Source organism: Hypanus sabinus, chromosome 7 (genome assembly GCF_030144855.1).
Source record: "Hypanus sabinus isolate sHypSab1 chromosome 7, sHypSab1.hap1, whole genome shotgun sequence".
In the NCBI taxonomy this organism is placed as follows: Eukaryota; Metazoa; Chordata; class Chondrichthyes; order Myliobatiformes; family Dasyatidae; genus Hypanus; species Hypanus sabinus.
Genome location: NC_082712.1, coordinates 65586356 through 65606568, shown reverse-complemented (window position 1 = coordinate 65606568; position 20213 = coordinate 65586356). Strand labels below are relative to the sequence as shown.

The 20213-nt window shown below is 42.3% G+C and overlaps 1 protein-coding gene across 1 annotated transcript in view; it reads left to right on the top strand.

Annotated features, from left to right (window-relative positions):
* The first annotated feature begins 2797 nt into the window (after positions 1 to 2797).
* grin3a (glutamate receptor, ionotropic, N-methyl-D-aspartate 3A) overlaps positions 2798 to 20213 on the top strand; it is a 181970-nt gene continuing 164554 nt past the window's right edge. The window contains exon 1 of the mRNA XM_059973853.1: positions 2798 to 3373. Coding sequence (XP_059829836.1) covers positions 2798 to 3373 — 576 coding nt within the window. The remainder of the gene's footprint in view (positions 3374 to 20213) is intronic.

The window sequence follows — 20213 nt, the reverse complement described above, 5'->3', positions numbered from 1 at the left end:
ATTATCTTTATTTGTATTTGCTGTGAATGCCTGCAAGAAAATGAATCTCAGAGTTCTATACAGTGACATGTATGTAATCTGACAATATTTGAATTCAAATTTTGAAGTCAGAGGAGAATGGTTAGACTAGTACAAGCTGACAGGAAGGTGATGGTTACACAAATAACCACATGCTACAACAGTGGTGTGTAGAAGAGCATTTCTAAATGCACTACACACATCGAAACTTGAAGCAGATGGGCCACAGCAGCAGAAGACCATTGACATACACTCAGGGGTCACTTTATTAAGTACAGGAGGTACCTAATAAAGTGGCCACTGAGGGTATATTACCATGTTATCATTGTCGCTGGGTCTAAACACTGGAAATCCATACCTAATAGCACTTAGTGCTGCATTCAGCAGAAAGACTGCAATAAGTCAAGAAAATAGTTCACCGTCAACTCCTCAAGATATGGATAATAAATTTTGACACCAGCACTGAAGCTCACACACATAAACTGAATTTTAAAGGCAGAATGTTCAAGTCACATTAGAAGAAGCATCTGTATTGTGTACTTGTTTCTCAGTTTGCCCAGTCAGTTTTATAGGAATTATGTATCAACATGGTTGCAATGCCTAAAAATAGGCATCATATGTGCGTTAATACATAAGTTGCCAGAAACACATTCACAAAAGAATACACAGTAATGGGAATGACTGCCCTCCTCTTTAGTGTGGTGTCACCAATACTTTATGGAAGGTAGGCAGGGCATTGATTTAACACTCTTGCAGCCTTCACCTTCTCTACTGTGGGACTTGCAAATTACTGTCTACCTGCACTGCACTTCCTCTGAAACCGTAGCACTGTATTCTACATTCTGTTATTAGTTTTCCTTTAGTACTACCTCAATGTACCTGAAATGGGCTGGTTTGTCTGGATCAAGGATCAACCCTATTCACCAGATACACTTGTACGTGTCAGGAAGTTGCTGCGGTGTGTTGGTCAGAGCATGCCAAGCAACAAAATAGTAATAGCATTCAGTTCTGAGGAATAATGAATTAAAGATTTAAAATAAATTTAGAGATTAAAATATGGATATGGAATAATATGTGCATAAATACATAAGTAGTATTATATATTTGCAATGTAAACAACATTATAAAGAGTTGTTATAAGTGTTCACAGTGCAATGCAATGTCAGAAGAAACAGATAGAGGGAGTGGGGGTGGGTGCTCAATGGATGATCAGATTAATTGCCTGGGGACGAAAATTTTAGAAAGGCGGGAAGTTTTTGGTTTAATTGCCCTACAGCACTTTCCAAAAGGAAGGTTTTGGAAAAGGTAGCTTGCAGGGTTGTTGTGTCCACAATGGTTTTCCCTGCCTGCTTCATTGTCCTGGACACACACAAGACCTGCAGTGATGTTAGGCTGCAGCCAAAAACCTAACAATTTGCTGCAGATTTTGTATGTTGTGAGATGATGCTGTAACAAACCAGACAGCAATGGCTAACGTGCAAAGCTAAGTTTTTACTATATCTACATACATACATGTGGCAATAATAAACCAATTACTAGCCTGCATCTACGGCAGAGTGGCACTCTCAACACTGCAGTGAACTATCAGTCTAGATTTTTATTTTGAAGTCTCTGGTGGGGATAGAAGTCACAATATTCTGATACAGAAGTAAGGGTGATAGACGAAACTATCCAGCTGCTAATCTTTCACGTTGCCTGCCCCTCATCTGTGACAATGTCTGTGCCTGACTACCCTGGAGAGGGAACAGATGGAGTCCAGCAGGATACCTGAACACCTAGCAGTGAGGTGCGTGAGGGAAAACAACTCTTTGATTCGGAGTGATACCCTCACCCTTCCACCAGAAACTTATGAATTTAAGTCCAGCTTGAGACACTAGAATATCAAATTCTTGCCTGACACTTAACTGCAGTACCGACCGTGTTACTTTGTCATAAATGCATTCTTCATACAAGATACTAACCAGACTCCATCTGCTGAATCACACAAACACCGAAGATGTCAAGAAACTATTTTTAAAAAGAGTAACGGAGGGAACACCTGCGATGTGCTAGCCAATATTAACTACCAGTCAGCCACAGACCCAATCTCCTGGCCGCTATCCCATTGTTTTGCATGGACTCTTGCTCTGCGCGAAAACCTTCTGCAGTATGCTTCTGAGAGTTCTTCTGCAGCGCTCAGCAAAATGCACGCTCTAGTTCCTTCCCTTCTTGCAATTCAGTCTCGGGCTTATCGCCTGCACACCTGCAGAAGCGGCCCCCTCTTCGTCCCACACTGCCGCGCCGAGCAAAGCTCTCCATATAGGAAACCCATTGCAAATAAATCTGCGATTTTCTACCGGGAAGGGGGGGGGGGGGGGAGGAGAGAAGGTGGAGTCTGCCGCGCAGGCGCATCGACCTCGCAGTCCCTCCCTTTGCCACCCCCCCTCCATGCCACCAGCTCTCCAAACCCCCTTGCGCTTGGCCGATGGATGCATGGCGGAATGTGGCGCTGCCCAGCGCGAGTCGCTGCAACTGCGCTCCAAGCCGCAACAAGTTTCCTTGGAGGATGCCTTGCGCTGCGGCTTCCTGCCTGCTTCTGATGCACTCGGGGGGAAGGGGGGAAAGCTCGTTCCACACTTTTATTCAGCACTCCAAACTGATATAACAGCCGGCATCAGCATTTTGCATTCCAGTGCTCTGTCGTTGTTTTCTTTGCTGGGATGCTTCAGTTGCTTTATTTGTGAGATTGTTCGTTATTTGTCTCACTGTTTCCTCTTGCATCTCCCCTTGCTCAGAGGTGATGAGAGTGCTGGAGGGTGGCCGAGTGCTCCCGGGGGTTTTTATCCTCCCTCTCTGCGCCTTGCTGCTGCTCTTACTGCTCCTGAGCAGCGCACCTGCCTCTCGGAGCCACCCTCAGCCCTGCCGGATTCTCAAGCGCATCGGACACACGGTGCGCCTGGGAGCCGTGCTCTTGCTGCCTTCTCTGCCCAATAACAAGCTGAGGGGCGAGAAGGAGCAGGGGCTGGGGTTGTCCGCTACCCACAGCCGCCAGGACGCCCGGGAAGCGCTGCTGCGCGCCGCCCGCCAGCTGAACGCCAGGCACGGCATGCTGCCTTACAACCTGTCGGTGGAGGTGGTGATGGGGATGGAGACGGGGTTGGGCGAGCTGCCGGTCTTCAGCGTACCCCCGGATTCCCGCAGGGACCCGCAGTCCTTCCTGGAGAGTGTCTGCCATACGGTGGTGGTGCAAGGGGTCACGGCAATTCTCGCCTTCCCGCAGACGACAGGGGAACTGTTACAACTGGAGTTCCTGTCTTCCACCATCCAAATCCCCGTGGTCAGCATCGTAGCAAAGGAATATCATAGAAAATCGAAGGTAAGCCGCACATACAGTCTGCTGGAAGCAAATTCAATTCAACTTTCGGAAGGGGAACTGGTTACCTGCTGTATCAAGGGTTTGCGTGGTTGGGATAGGAGGAAGGTAGAATTGACTCCCGTTTGGGATTTGCCCTGGCATATTATCAGCGATCATGTCCCTGCTGTACATGGCCAAACTATTCTCCTAAAAGTGTTTTCAGTTTGTTCCCCGGCACGAAAATGTCAAAGTGGTTGGGTGATACGTAGTTTTTGAGTCGACATGTTTGGAGCTGGAAGACAGCAAAGTACAGAGTAGAGTTGCCGAAAAGCTACCACCGCGCTAGAGGGCCGAATGTCTGGTTGTGTGTTGTGAAAGGAACCATGTCCAAAAGATCGATCTGGTAGGTGGTGGGTGTGGAGAAGTAGAAGAGAAGGTCCCTCCTCCCTCCAAAAAAAACTGAAGTTTGCCTATAATTTCTCCTTAGTTTTACTTACCAGTCCACAAACTGATAGATACATTTGCACAATCGTGCCGTGATGCGTGATGAAAGACAATATAGGTTTGAGACGCCTATGTAAAGCTTAGGTTGAAAGCAGTTGAAATTTATTCGACCAAAAAATCCCATATCTTCCTTAATATATATCTCTCTCACCCTCTCTCTCTCTCTCTCTCTCCTTCTCTCTCTCTCTCTCTCTCTCTCTCTCTCTCTCTCTCTCTCTCTCTCTCTCTCTCTCTCTCACACACACACACACACAAACCAGAAGCAATGGTTCTCCAAAGAGACGTATGCAGAACAATGTTTATTGGACAAGGAGTTTATTTAGTTAACAGTTAAATTTAATAATGCAAGCGAATTATATTTCAACTACATGTAGAGAAATTACCATCTTCAAAATAGCATTATTAATAGGCTTAGGGAAAGGGTTTTCGGGAACTTCAGTCCTATCACTCACTACCTTGTGTGCAACTGGATCGAAGATTAGCATTCGAATGATAGCATCTACCTGAAGCGTTCATTCATTTCATTACGTGGGAACACATCCGCTTTTAGATATTTTCAAATTAAGTTTGAATAATTATGGACAGATAAGTTGCATTTGGCAGGGAATCAACCGTTTTATAAGCTAGAAGGTTTTTTTTATAATGGAAAACTTCGGAAAGATTTGTGTTGCAGAGGTAGATTTGGTGATCATTCAAATCATTTCACTCGGATTCATGTAAATTGTGTCAAAAGAAATTTAGACAGCAAAAGTTAAGCAAGACTGTTGTGAAGTATAAAAGGCTTGGAAACGACTGGCATTTTCAAGTGTGAACCTTCATGGAAGAGAACAGAATTTAATTTAAACTACAGTAAATTAACAATGTTGTTTAAGGCGTCTGCAAGCCAACAGAGACATTTTGATACCGCGTCACATATTTAACCATTTATTCGTATAAGGCATTTTAGGCATATGGAGACAAAGTGAAAGAATAGAAGGTATTCAGGCAGGAAATACAGAAGTTCGAGCTGAAGCAAATGAAGTGTCTGGCACGACAGGTGCAATGATAATATTGGGGGGTGTTGAAGAGGGCAGAACTTGCCGGCCGAGAACTCTGGAGGCGTTGGTGAGGACTGGGAGGGTGCCGTAGTCAAAATGTAAATGATTCAAAAGCAGGTTAATCCTCTTTGGAAAATATCTAATCGATTTCTGGAGGGATCAGTAAACAAGGTGAGTTTTGAAAAGAAAACATTTCGTGACCGGGATTAACCTGAAAATGATTGCACAATTCATCGGTCAACTGGCCGTCAAAACTGAATACTGCGCCCTGATGCCATTGACCAGGCAGCATGAAACAACACTCACGTTTGTAACCATCATTAGCCCTCACTCAGCTCCTGCAGTGAATGACAGATCTGAGATCAGTGCAAAAGAAAGCTATCAATCTCCCTGACAGTTTCCACTCGCCCTCCCCGAGGTATTATTTCTGCTTACCAAGATCATGAAATTGTTAGCATTCAGTGTTTTCTGTTGGGAGAGGGAGGACATTGGGGAGATCCTGATGTATCATCCGATCCTCTCGATCATTAACTATTTGGATGAAGGCTAGAAACACTAACCAGAATGCCCCGGGATGGGATTAGTATAGATTGGTGTTTAGGGCTTCCATTCATACCATGGACTGAATGATCTGATTCTGCGCTCTGACTCGAAGCTTTGAGCGAGCACAAAACTGAGTAACTTTTTTTTTATCCCGCTGTTCGCAGAGCAGTGAACGCAGCTGATTAAGAATAAGACATTTGTCCCTTCGAACTGAGCCGCGGCAGAGACACTCCGGTCGGGGGCAAATGGCAGCGTGACTATTACATGTCACGAATCGGGATCCGGAGAGCTGGAGAGCCACGCAGCCCGTGATGGCTGCTCTGCACAATGACGTGCTCGTGTATTCCGTGAGGACAACAGTTAGCGAAGCTATTAAATGGGCAACGGCAACATGAGTTTACATGGAGCTCCCTTCCCTACCTCCTTCACTATCGCCCGCAGAGGAAGGTTATGCGGCTCAATGTAAGCGAAGTTCAGTGAGCCCACCTGTGGTCGCTTCCTTTAGGAAGGGCCATTTGAAGGAGCTTGAATGGAGCAGATAGCCTCAAGTAGAATTCATCTACATCTGGATCAGTTGTATTTGTGTGGAGGATGTGAACGTCAGCTCATGTGAATTGTGTGCAGGATTCGAGTGGGGAGTAGGTTCTTTCATTTTCTGGTGTGTGTTAAAGCAAGTTTCAGGAACCTTTGCGTAAAGTAACAGAGTCGGGTGAAATGAAAACCTAGATCAAGTCTCACAACCATTTGTGTGATGTTGGGAATACAGTTGTCGGTAGCGATGCATATCACGGTACCATCCCCTTTCTGTCAGGTCCAGAGCAAGTTTCTAGAGCCCTCGGTAGAAGCTGCCCGGGGATTACTCTGCCTGGGGTCGGCAGTTTAAAGTGGGGGGCTTCTGTGCTGGTGAAGCTCAGAGATGTGTTCAGCCCAAGGTGACATCTGCGATTATTTCAGCGGACGAGGGCTTGACAGGAATACCCATCATTTGACTTTGCACCGACAGCAATGTCTCCCTGCCCTTTGCTGTCTGTCCCCGCCGACGATTAAAGGCGGTAAGTGTAGAAATCACTGAAGCTCGTTCCAACAAGGAAATGGACGGTACAGCGTCCCAACTCCTGGAGCTGCACAGTTCCCGTGAGCCGTGTTCAATCCTGACTTCGGGCGTTGTCCGGGAGGGGTCTGCACGATCTCCTTATTACCAGGTGGGTTTCTCCGCTATGCCACGGTTTCCTCCCACATCCCGGTGACATCTGGGTTCTGAAGTTAACTGCCACTGGAAAATTGCCCCTAGAATGTTGGTCAGTGGTAGGATGCTGAGGGTTGGGAACGGGGAGGCAGAGTTGAAGTGAACATGGGAGAGCTTCATCGTCAGCTGGGGCTGGATGTGTTGAAGCGTCTGGTTCCACACTGTACGACCCAAACTGCCAATAAGTACCACCCGCCTCAGTATGATGATCATCGACACTCTTCCTTAAAGCTCCAAAGTATCTGGGGTACATTATTTTTGGCGGGCTCGTTTAAACCCATCTGCCGCTTATTGCTGATGTAACCTTTTGCCATGACATTGTATCCGTTTGATTAGGGTAGAAGAAGGCGAGGCTGGGGCGGAATGATTCAACCACATTGTACAAACATTTCTCTAGCAAGGTGGACTGGTAGCGGGTAATGAATATGTATTGGGCGATTGGTAGCTGGGGTCTTGTTTCTTCCTGTCCCATAACATGCGAGTAAGTTTCAGAAATCATCTGCATATTTTATACAGAGTTGACAGTAAAACGTTTGGAGTGAGCCACGTTTCCTGCTTGCAAGTTCTATGTTGTCTTTGGAAAATGTCATTTTGTGCAGATAGCGCCATCTAAGGGAAACGAGGGGGTGTATTTCTGATAGAGGAGCCGAGGGGAAAGGGTTAATATCTATCAATTCCAAAAACCTCAGGTGCAATTTAAGTTACACAGGGATACACGCTATAGCACCACATTTGATATATTTAACATTGTACAGTTTCAATTAATAATTGTGTGTGAGATTTGCAAGACAGTAATAGAATTTGGAGATGCATAATACTAAATGACTAACAGGATCTCTGATAACGTTGTAAATCAATAAAGCTTTAATGTTATTGTTTAGCATTAACATGGCATACTTAGAACCATAGAACAGCATAGTACAGGCCCTTCAGCCCTCCATGTAGTGCCGACCCATATAATCCTAATAAAAAAGTACTAAACCCACACTACCCCGTAACCCTCCATTAATATTAGATTGTTGTCAGAAATGTGGTATCTTGTTAATACATTTTGGGTAATTTTCTAGTGATTTGAACTAGTGCTGAAATGACAGATGGAAGCAAAGTACCATGTCATATAGTCTAACAGTGAAATGCAATGGCCAGTGCTAAGGTACTTTCTCCTGTCAAGGAAAGACAATACAGAAGGGCTCAAGCTGTGCTGTACTGTAGAAGTAGGTGAATGTACTGAATGAGCTATTAAAATAGTGGCCTGAATTCAATCTTGCTCTCTATGTGGAGTTTGCATATTCTGCTTGTGATGGTGTGAGCTTCCAATGAGCACTCCTTCCATATCCTGATATCGTGCAGGTTAGTAGGTTCATTGGCCATTGTAAATTGCCCCTCCTGCAGGGGCAGGTGGCAGAATTTGGGGGAAAATTGATGAGAGTGCGGAGAGAATAAAATGCGTAAAATTAGGTGTGGACTCAGTTGGCTGAAGGAACTCTCTTACCCCCCTTTCTCTCTCTCTCTCTCTCTCTCTCTCACTCTCTCTCTCTCTCTCTTTCCTCTCTCTCTCTCTCCCTCTCCCTCTCCCTCTCCCTCTCCCTCTCCCTCTCCCTCTCCCTCTCCCTCTCTCTCCCTCTCTCTCCCTCTCTCTCCCTCTCTCTCCCTCTCTCTCCCTCTCTCTCCCTCTCTCTCCCTCTCTCTCCCTCTCTCTCCCTCTCTCTCCCTCTCTCTCCCTCTCCCTCTCCCTCTCCCTCTCCCTCTCCCTCTCCCTCTCCCTCTCCCTCTCCCTCTCCCTCTCTCACTCACTTTTGTATTTGTACAGCATAGAGTGACCCTTCTGGCCTTCAAGCCATGCCACCCCAACAACCCAACAACCCTCAATTAACGCTAACCTAAATCTGGGGCAATTTATGATGGCCAGTTAACCTATCCGGTACATCTTTGGACTGTAGGAGGAAACCGGAGCATTGGGGAAAAACCCGCTCATTCCAGATGGAGGATATATATACTGAAGGTTCTTCTGCTAAGCTTGGTGGTTAGAATCCAGGATTGTCAAGAACTGAGTCTGAGAAGATTACAGATATAAGCAGAGACCGTGTATCTAATATAACTTAACTTTTCATGGAAAGAGTTAATATTTTTCAAATGGAATTATTGCTGACGGAAAGCCAGTGTACTCAAATATTCACATGACTGATGGGCAGACAACTCTTTATGTCAGCAACGATACCGTTTGACTTCAAACTTGTGGAGAATTGAAGGTTGGAGGGTAGCCAGGACTGCATCTGAAATGGCATACATAAATGGGAAAAATCAGTGAATCATTAGGGTTTCACCAGCAGGTAAGCTGACGGCACTGAGATGGAAGGTAGTAATCTTTAAAATGCAGTTAGCAAGTGGTCTGAAGATGTGAGACCAAAGCTGGGAACTGTCTGGTTCACTTTCAGGCCACAGAGGGAAATGGCGGTGATGTGAGAACTGAGTTTATAATGGGAACAAGGAGAATTAATTTTATCATCCTAATATTAAGCTGGGAGAAACTTCTGCCAGTGTTAGGCATTCAGTAGTGCACAATGAGTGGCTGGTGCTCTGGGAGATGGTCTGGACAAGGGAATTGCTTGCAGAATGTGGTTGTAAACAAACATGGAAATTAACAATGGTTTTAGATGATGCTGAGAAGCAGCATATAGATCTGAATTAAGGAGGGGGCTGTGGAGAGATCTTTCTAGTACTCCAGAGGTACTAGTATAGGACTGTGGAGAGATTCTCTTGCTGCAGTTGTATAAGAATGGATCCTGCTGGCTTCTACGCAGTTGCAAGATGTGGAGAGGCACCAGAAGTGGTCTACCATATTAAAGCCCTGGTAGAAAGGGAGGTTGAGCAGGTATTTGTGAGGACTGTGGGGACTAAGGCTGGTTTTGCCTGGCAGAAGGGACTGGCAATGTCAGATATGAATGAAATGTGTGAGGAGATTTATTATCAATATTAGCTGACAGAGAGGGTGAAAAATGAAAGGAATACTTGTACTCAAAGGATTTCATTCCTAATATTCCTAAACAATGTTCCTATAATTATTAACAATGCTGCTCCTATAAAATAAATATATTGAGAATTAAGTGGTTTAAGGTAACAAGCTAAAATTCGACATCTTCAAAAGTGTCCATTAACTAAATCCTATCTGTTTACAAATTCCCTTTACAGAAAAGAGAAATTGTTTTCTTTATCTGGTTTGCCCTCTGTGTGACACCAGAGCCAGAGTAAAATTGTTGACACTGTCTGCCCTCTTAATAACCATGTCAATTCAAGAACAATTAAAGATGGATAATAAATGCTGGCTTTGTCAGGAAAAGGGAAGATGCATGACATGAATGAATGCATTGTCTTTATTGTTCCTTGTACAATTGCTTCTGTGAAGAGCAAGAGGGTAAGACAGGAGAGAATAGGATCAATCAAGTGTGACAGTGGAAAAGTGTGTATGGAACCGGAGGAGAAAGCAGAGAAACTTAATGAGTACTTTTCTTCAGTATTCACTACGGACAAGGGTCTTGGTGATTGTAGGGATGACTTACAGTGGATTGAAAAACTTGAGCATATAGACATTAAGAAAGAGGATGTGCTGGAGCTTTTGGAAAGCACATCAAGTTGGATAAGTCTCCGGGACCAGATGAGATATATCCCAGGCTACTGTGGGAGGAAGCATGGGAGGAGATCACTGGCCTCCGGCAATGATCTCTGCATCATCAATGGGGACGGGAGAGGTTCAGGAGGATTGGAGGGTTGCAGATGTTATTCCCTTATTCAGGAAAGGGAATAGAGATAGCCCAGGAAATTATAGACTGGTCTTTCTTACTTTAGTGGTTGGTATGTTGATGAAAAAGATTCTGAGAGGCAGGATTTATGAACATTTAGAGAGGCATAATATGATTAGGAATAGTCAGCATGGCTTTGTCAAAGGCAAGTCATGCCTTACAAGCCTGATTGGAATTTTTGGGATATGACTAAACACATTGATGATGGTAGAGCAGTAGAAGTAGTGTCTGTGGATTTCAGCAAGGCATATGATAAGGTACCCCATGCAAGGCTTATTGAAAAAGTAAGGAGACATGGTATCTAAGGGGACCTTGCTTTGTGGATCCAGAATTGGCTTGCCCACAGAAGGCAAAGAGTGGTTGTAGATGGGTCATATTCGCATGGAGATTGGTGACCAATGTGCCTCAGAGATCTGTTCTGGGACTCCCTTCTCTTCGTGATTTTTATAAATGACCTGGATGGAGAAGTGGAGGGATGGGTTAGTAAATTTGCTGATGACACAAAGGTTGGGGTTATTGTGGATAGTTGTAGAGTGCTGCAGAGGTTACAGCAGGACTTCGATAGGATGCAGAAGTGGCAGATGGAGTTCAACCCAGGTAAGTGTGAAGTGGTTCATTTTGGTAGGTCAAATATGATGGCAGAATATAGTATTAATGGTAAGACTCTTGGCAGTGTTGGGGTCGGAGTCCATAGGACAGTCAAAGCTGCTGCGTAGGTTGACTCTATGGTTACGAAGGCATATGGAGCATTGGCCTTCATCAACCATGGGATTGATTTCAAGAGCTGAGAGGTAATGTTACAGCTATATAGGACCCTGGTCAGACCACACTTGGAGTACTGTGCTCAGTTCTGGTCACCTCACTACAGGAAGGATGTGGAAACCATAGAAAGGGTGCAGAGGAGATTTACAAGGATGTTGCCTGGAATGGGGAGCATGCCTTATGAGAATAGGGTGAGTGAACTCAGCCTTTTCTCCTTGGAGCGAAGGAGGATGAGAGGTGACCTGATAGAGGTGTATGAGATGATGAGAGGCATTGATCATGTGGATAGTCAAAGGCTTTTCCCAGGGCTAAAATGGTTAACACAAGTGGGGACAGTTTTAAGGTGCTTGGAAGTAGGTGCAGAGGAGATGTCAGATATTTTTTTTTTACTCAATGAGTGGTGAATGTGTGGAATGGCTGCCAGCATAGGTGGGGGAGGCAGATATGATAGGGTCTTTTAAGAGACTGTTGGATAGGTACATGGAGCTTAGAAAAATAGAGGGCTATGTGTAACCCTAGGTAATTTCTAAAGTAAGTACATTTTTGGCACAGCATTGTGGGCCAAAAGGCCTGTATTGTGGTGTAGATTTTCTATGTTCTATATATTTAATGTGGAACTCAACAATGATAGAAGCCCAGACTTCTCAATATTAACAAGTTTAGTCAAAATACCTAAATCCTTTGGGGCACAATGGATACTTGTATTACACAATGAAACTTTAAGCTATGTTTACTACTGAAGCTCATTCCTTAACCATGGAATATAGGAAAGAATAACTGGAATCAGGAGTTTTACAGGCCGCATTTTTCAGTTCTTTAACACATAGCTTATTAGCCTCTTGTGGGCCTGATGCAGCACTGGCCCAGAATTTGTGCTGTCATGAGAGCAAAACTGTCAGCATTTGCCAAAGTGACACAGGGGAAACTGACAGGAACGGTTGGAGTGCGCAGGAGCACAACCATACACCAAAATCCAGATGAACTCCCATTGATTCCCTGCTCCTCCACAAGGTATACTGTCTTGAACTGCAATCACATGTAATCTTTAAAACCTACTGAACAGGCAGGGACAGTGCGAAGTATAAACCATCCTTGTTGTGAAAAATACTCCTGAAAACGTTACAGGTTGTAGCTACATTTTAAGCAGCATGCTAGACCACAAATACTGTTTAACCAACTCATTTAGACAAAAACTTGGATTGACATTGTTTCATGCTTTTGAATTGTGCTCCACCAAGCTCCATAAAGACCTCAATATCGGAGTGGATGATCACAGTGGAAGCTTTGGCTAATCCCTTTGAAAGGGAGCTTTATTTTTATTTATTATGGCCTGGAGGTTCACAGTACTCATATTCACTGCCTGCCCTCCCACCAAAGTATGTTCTTTTCTGTTGACATTTCCCTCTGTGAGAACTTTGTCCGTGGCACTGGCTCTAGCCAGATCAGCATGGAAGTCTTGGGCAGCACGGAACTTTCAATTATTAATCCACAGAACCATTGTGACAGCTGGTGAAAATGTGCTCTCGGGCTGAACCAGCTATCAAAGTTCATAAGCAGCATGAGTATTTGGAAGTGTCTCTCATATCCTTTTAGAATGCTTGCTAAGTCACTGGGCTACTCTCCAGGGGCTTTAGCTATTGATCTGGAAGCACGTCTTTGAATCTCAGTGTTGTATCTGGGGAATTTAAATTCAAGTAATTGAGAATAAGCAGCAACTATTGTAATAGCGACCATGAAGTTATATAAAACCACAGCCTTTAAGAGAAGGAAATCCACATCGGGAATGTACAATGAGTACTGAGCTTCCTAATGATCACCACAACGAGTGGACAAATAAATAATATACAGTGGATTCTGTTTAATTGTGCCATCAGTTAAGTGGGACAGCTGTTTATTTGTGACAACTCTCAAAGGACAAAGACTAAATCGAGAAAGTAACTGGGATTCCCTTCACTTATTTGGTCACTGTGCTGCTTAAATAGAGCAGGAGGCTGTTGCCAAACAGTTTCTAACTAGCATCAGTCACGTGCTCTTCCACGGCCATTAGACACTACACTATGCTTGTAGTTTTTTAAAATAATGTTAGTTTTGTGTGATGTGATCAAAAAGCAGTGATTTCTGTCGCTGATAGTTGGTGAGAAAAATAAGCAGTAAGACAACTTGGACTGTTTTGCTCACCTTGCTTTCAAGCGTTCAGGCTTGGAGACGCCAGAAATGACCGGGAGTAAATATGAAACTATTTCACTGCTTTAACAAGTTAGGAATTACAAAGAATTTGAAGGTATCAACAGTCTCCTTGAATGTGACAGTGAAAATGGAGATTTGGAGAATGCGGTCATCTAAAGCATTGTTCAAAGACAGTCCATTATCTGCACTAGGCATCTGTGCTGACTTTGTTCATTTACTCAATCAAAAGATCATGGCAGATGCATATTGCTGTCAGTAACTATTAGGAATGCATACAGTAGAGGTATTGGTAGTGTTCTAATTTGTTCGGTATTTCACTTAAATACATAAATGGTTACTCAGTTGTATGGTACTCTAATTAACATAACTCAGTCCAACGAAGGGTCTCCGCCTGAAATGTTGACTGTATTTGTTTCCGGAGAAGCTGCCTGACCTGCTAAGTTCCTCCAGCACTTCGTGTGTGTTCCTTGGATTTTGCACATCTGCAGATTTTCTCTCGTACTATAGTTTGTCTTTTTTTTTAATACCTTTTTAACTATTTCCATGAAACTTTGGCTAATCAGAGCAAAATGTACTGGTTCCAATGTGCCCCAATTAACCAGAGTTCACAGGACATTAAAAATTTACAATTCTGTTTTTTTAAAAGAAGTAATAAAAACACGAGAAAATAAATACACATAAATCAACACAATTTAGTCTTTTATATAAGTTACTTTGTGTTTTTTGTCTCTCAATTAGAAGCTGTTCAATGCTGTAGAAATGAGTAGAGTTGCTAAATTGTGCCAGAGCTAACTAATGTGAAATCAATCTACAGATTTCCTTTCTTAAGTGCTAGAAAACTGTAGGTGGATTGTGCTCCACCAAGCTCCACAAAGACCTCAATATTGGAGTGGATGATCACAGTGGTGCGCAGCTCAGGGCTTGTATATACAGTGTGAGCTACTGGTATGGGAGCCCCAAACCACCTCACCATTATAGCGGTTAATGATTCCAGTTCTGAGCAAAGCTGCCAGCTATTTATGGAAACCCTGAGCTGATCCTTCAGCATCTATCCAGATTCAGTATTTTCATATTTATCTTGCATTCCAAAAAATTATTAATTTTTAAAATATTGTATTGCTGAACAGCTTCTACTAGTGTCAGTCATGTGCACTGGCATAGCCGTTAGACACTAAACTCTGCTTAGAGCAAACAGTCTTCAAATAGCGTCAGTTTTGTGTGTTTAAGTTCAAAATGCAGTGATTTTTTGTCACTGACAGTTGGTGAGGGGAAAAAAGCAGTAAGGAATCTAGTTCCCTGCCTGTGAGAATTCATCACTGCGACTTGCAATGCAGTGTTATTTCTGCTGTCACTGTGTAGTTGATTGACAATATCCTTTTGAACAGTATCTTACCACAGAAACACCTTACTGTGGATCATCTTGGCCAAGTTTATTCAAGGTCAGTGACACTTGCATCATTTCACACTGAAGGCAAGACCTGGCCCATTGAGTTACCTGTGATATGACTACAGCTTTTCTTTTAATTATCCATTTTGTAGGATGTGAATGCTGCTGACAAAGCCTTAGCATTCACTGTGCATCCCTAATTGTGCTTGAGAAAGTGGCAGTGAGCTCAGGCATGAAGGTGTCCCTGCTGTGTTTCTGGTGCGGGAGATCCTTGATTTGGACCCAGAGATAATGAACGACTGATATACGCATTTCCAGATCAGGCTGGTGGGTGACCTGCATGAGACTCAGCAAGCGGTGGTGTGGCTTTGTTCTAGAAATTCCTGTCCCTCCTTGTTGTGGAGGTAGCAAGTTAAGGGGGAACTCGTGGAGTGGACTGAGTGAGGACATGTATGGTACAATTGCCATCTTCAGGCTGTTACCACATATCAAACTAACACCATTTTGTCTTACAAACTTCCATTTTGCATGACCGAGGAGGAATCAAATTTAACTATTTCGTTCACTTGGTAAAATCAGTTCTCCCCCTACGATTATCTGCTGGCACAACTGCAAGCAATCCCCAAGCAAAAGTACACCCTGGACTAATTTATGTCATTGAACTCTATTTCTCCTCCTCATTCTAACCTATAACAAAATTATCAATTTGCTTTCTATGATCTAAGCTGTATACTCTCAGACACCTTTATGTTCTGTTTGCACCCTCAGTCCACTTGGGTAGCTCTGTAACTACCTGCATAGCTTACTGTACCTTCTAGCTTGAAGTTATCTGCAAACTTAGAACTAAAAAAACTCATGATTCTGTCATCAGTGATATACACGGTAAAAGGATGCCTGAGGAATGTTACGTCACATTCACCAAAAAGAAAACAGTTTACTTATTTGGTGCTTTGTCTCTTAAGCTGCCAACCAATTACCACTCAGTATAATGTTCTTGCTATTAAAACTTGTTCAAATACTTTAATGGTTTTTATTTATAAATAGGATGTGGTTTTCACCAGTAATGCCAGGACATATTACCTTTAAGTTGCCTTAAAATTAAGTTGATACCACCTTCATAGTTAAATTACAGATGATTAATGGGTTCAGGAACTTTGCTCAGTGCAGATGGAGGAAGAGTGATTTTTTTGCCATATCTGGGTGGTGTGCAACTTGAACAGCTACCAAGTGGTCACATTCACCTGTATTTGCAACCCTTGTACTTCAAGTGGAAGAAAGGAGTAAGCAAACGGGGCATAGGAAATGTGAGATCATCCTGGATGCTTCCACAGGCCCGTGAATACTGAACAGGCAGTAGGAGGAGGAGGAGAAAATGCAGGATATAGGGAGAGCAGAAGGTAAAGCATAACTTCATAATTAGAGGCAAAGAGTTTTGAAACATAAAAGCTGTACAGAATCTATCAATTAAAAGTGGAGTATTGTGACCAGTCTAAACTTGGTAAAGAAGTGAAGGCCCTCGAGAGGATGTAGGAAGGTTTTGGGGATGAGAGATTGCAACTATATTGTTAGACTGGATAAGTTGTTGTAATTCTCTTTTGTATCATATAAATTGAGAGGAGATCTGGTATCGTTAGGCTGGATAATGGCATTGAGATGGAGCTCAGTAGATGGCGGCACAGGTTTAAAAGTTATAAGGGGACTGAGAAAAATCATTAATGCTAATATGAAATCTGCTGTCTGTAAGGGTAGTGGAAATAGAAACTTTTATAGGGAATTGAATAGTCATATGAGAGAATTGTTGTGGATTTATGGGAAAAGATGAGGGAAATGATAACTGACAACACTGCTGTTCTAAGAATCTGCTGAAACCCACTGGGCCATTTGGCTGCCTTCTGTGCCTTCCCAAATGTAACTCGTGGATTTTGCAAGTGCTTTCAACAAAGCCATACTAGCGACTTTCTCAAAAATTCTACAGTATCAATAATTGAACAGCTGGTATTAAAAGAAAAAATCAGCAAAGACCAAACCTTGTGAAAATTTCAAAAGGCAGTTGCATTTCTATGATGATTATTGGATTTGTTAAAACAGGTTACATTTTTCAAGCTCCTTTTCTGACAGATGAATTAAATTAAGATAGAGTGGGACTAATGTTGTTACAATATCAGAATTGTGGTGGGAGTGATCCATGAATTTTTAATTGAAGTTCTTGTTTCCCTCAAAGTATGGCAGGGTGTTAAATGCAGATGTCGTAATAGCGTAGTTCCTTAATTAGGTTATGGCTCACCATTTGGTCACCCCCATGCTGTAATTTTTCAGACTTGCATATCCTCTCATTAAAGTATGGGACTGGTTGAGTCTGCATTATAGCCCATAAGTTAATGCGAAGTGTACTCTAGGGGGTCAGTGATACTCCTCATCCAATATCTTTCCCAATCTCTGTAAGACGATAGATAAAAGTGTTGAGAGTTTCTCCTTCCCAGGAGATGTCATTTCTTCATTTTAAAATCATCCACACAGAAATTATTCATGTGGGCAAGATCAATTAAGGATCTGCAATTTAATTGTTGTTCCTGCCGTGGAGCTAAATCTCAACTGTCATTCTTATCAAAAGAGTGAAAGACTGGTAAAAACCTTATGGCCTTTTTTTCAACCCTTGCAAGGGATGAATTTGCATTTACATACTTATATTAATCAATGTCCCAGTGCACCTTTTCCACCCACTTTAAAAGATCCAGTCTTGCAGTAATACAAGAACTAAAGTAGTCACCGTACAGCATGTGCAGTTTTTGATCAGCCATGTCATAATTTGTTTTAGTTACTAATGAAGGGTAAATGTTGATCAAGGAAAAACATTTTGTTCTTTTAAATAGTGCCTTGCTGTCACTTGCGCGGACCGATTGGGTCTTGGTTTAATATCTCATCTGAAAGGCAGCAACCACCAACAATGGCTGGCACTCCCTCCTTCCGACAGTGGTTTTCAGGCACAAGCCTCTGGTCTAGGAGCTAAACTCGCAGTGTCCTGATCCAAACATCAGAATTGCTTTAGTACAAGGGATCAAACTTGTTAAAACGAAGCACAAAATATCAATAAGGACTAGGATCTGGGGAAAAGGAGAACAACATCGTAAAAACAATTACTAAAAGTTTAGAAAACAACTTTTAAACAAAAAAAGAATGTGTTGGATTTAAATATATTTTGTAATAGTTTCTATTGATTTATTAATAAAATATTTCAATTTAATAAAACCCTCAACCCCAGATCGTCTTCGTGCAGAAATATAAATTGTATGTTTGAAATTTCACTGAAGATGTTTTTGAAAGTAATGATCACAGTATGGTTGAATTTCTCATACAAATGGAGGGTGCAATAGGTCAATCTAAAACAAATGTATTATGCCTAATCAAGAGAGAATACAATAGAATCTGAGAAGACAAATCTCAATGTTGCAGACATGTATCTCAGCATACATGCTTTGAGAATAAATGTACTTTGAATCTTTGAGGAGCTGGTCAGCAGAGACTGAGAACACAGGCTATATCATGGGACTGTTGATGGAACAGTGGAAAACTTTCAAAGAAATTTTTCATAGTGCTCAACCAAAGTATATTCCAGTTAAAAGCAAAGACAGTAAGGTTGGGGAGAGCCAGACTTGGATAACTACAGAAGTAAAAGAAAGTGTCAAACTAAATGTTCATGCATACAATGTTACCAAGTATAGTGGGGAACTGGAAGATAGGGACAACTTTGAAAACCACAGGGAAAGAGAAAATAGATTATGAAAGTGAACTAGTAAATACAGTGAATTCGGATTAATTGGGACACATTGGGACGTTTTGGCCCAATTAAGCAAGTTTCATGGAAATAGTTAAAAAGATGTAAAAAGACAAACTGAGTAATAAATGATGTATTTAAATGAAAATCAGAACAAATTAGAACACTACCAATAGTACTACAACACCAGAAAACTGTGTATTAGTTCCTAATAGTACTCAATGGAAGAATTAATCCAGTGAATGAAATCAGCACAGACACCTAGTGCAAATAGTGGGCTGCCTTCCTACAATGCTTTCAATGATTGCATCCTCCAAATCTTCATTTTCATTGTAACATTCAAAATGATTGTCTGTACCTAAAATTCTTCAAAGTCCAAACTTGCTGAAGAAGTGAAATTGTTTCTTTTCCACTCTTGATCACTTCTGGCATCTCCAAGCCCAAATGGTTGAAACTGCGGTGAGCAAAACAATTCAGAATTGTCACTGCTTATTTCTCACCAACCATCAGTAACAAAAATCACTACTTTTTGAACATAAACACACACAACTGACACTAGTTAAAAAATGTTTACTCTAAGAATGGTGTAGCAGCTGATGGTCACACAAGTGTTCACACCTGCCCATTGTTCCAGTCTCTCCAGCAACAGTCTCCTGCCTGAATTAAGGGGAATAGTATCCCAAATAAATGAAGGGATTCCTGGTGATTTTCTCAGTACATTTTTGTTCTTTAAGAGTTATCGAAGTAAGTGGCTGCCCTGGTTAACTGATGACCCAATTAACCAAATCCATTGTAAATTAAAACAAACAGTAAAAATATTTATAATTATATAAAGTGGAAAAGGATGGCTATAGTGAAAGTATATCCCTTAGAAGATGAGAAGGATGATTAATATTGTGTAATGTGGAAATGGCTGGGGCCTTAAACAACTATTTTCTGTGGAGTTCACAATGAAGGACATGTCTAACGTATCTTAGAGAAATGTGATGGATGCAGTGGGAGGTAGGACTTCATTATAATCACTGTCACCAAAGAGGCAGTGGTGAGCACTTTTGGGCCTAATGGTAGACAAGTAGACTAATGGTAGACTCATGATGGGATGCATTCCAGGGTACTGAAAGAAATGGCAGAAGGTATAGCAGACATGTTTGTGATAATTTCCCAAAATTCTCTGGACCCTGGGCAGTTCTCAGTGGATTGGAAGATCGGAATGTCATGCCACAGTTTAAAAAAAGATGTATGTGAATTGTGGGTAAGTATAGGCCAGTCAGCTTTACATCTATAGTCAGCAAAATACTTGAAGCTATCATGAAGGAAAAATAGTGAGACATCTGGATAGAACTGGTTCTATCATGAAGTGTAGGTCTTGTTTAACAAACTTACCAGAGTTTTTTGAGGATATAATGAACTCATAGGATAGAGGGGAACAAGTCGCATACTTGGACTTCCAGAAGGCATTCAACAGATGCCAATTAAAAGACCTATACATAAGAAAAGGATGCATTATGTTGGGGGTGATGGATTAGCCTTGGTAGAGGAGTGGTTAGCTACTACAAGGCAGAGAGTTGGAATAAGTGGGTGTTTTTCTGGTTGGCAATCAATGGTGAGTGGAGTGCTGCAGGGATT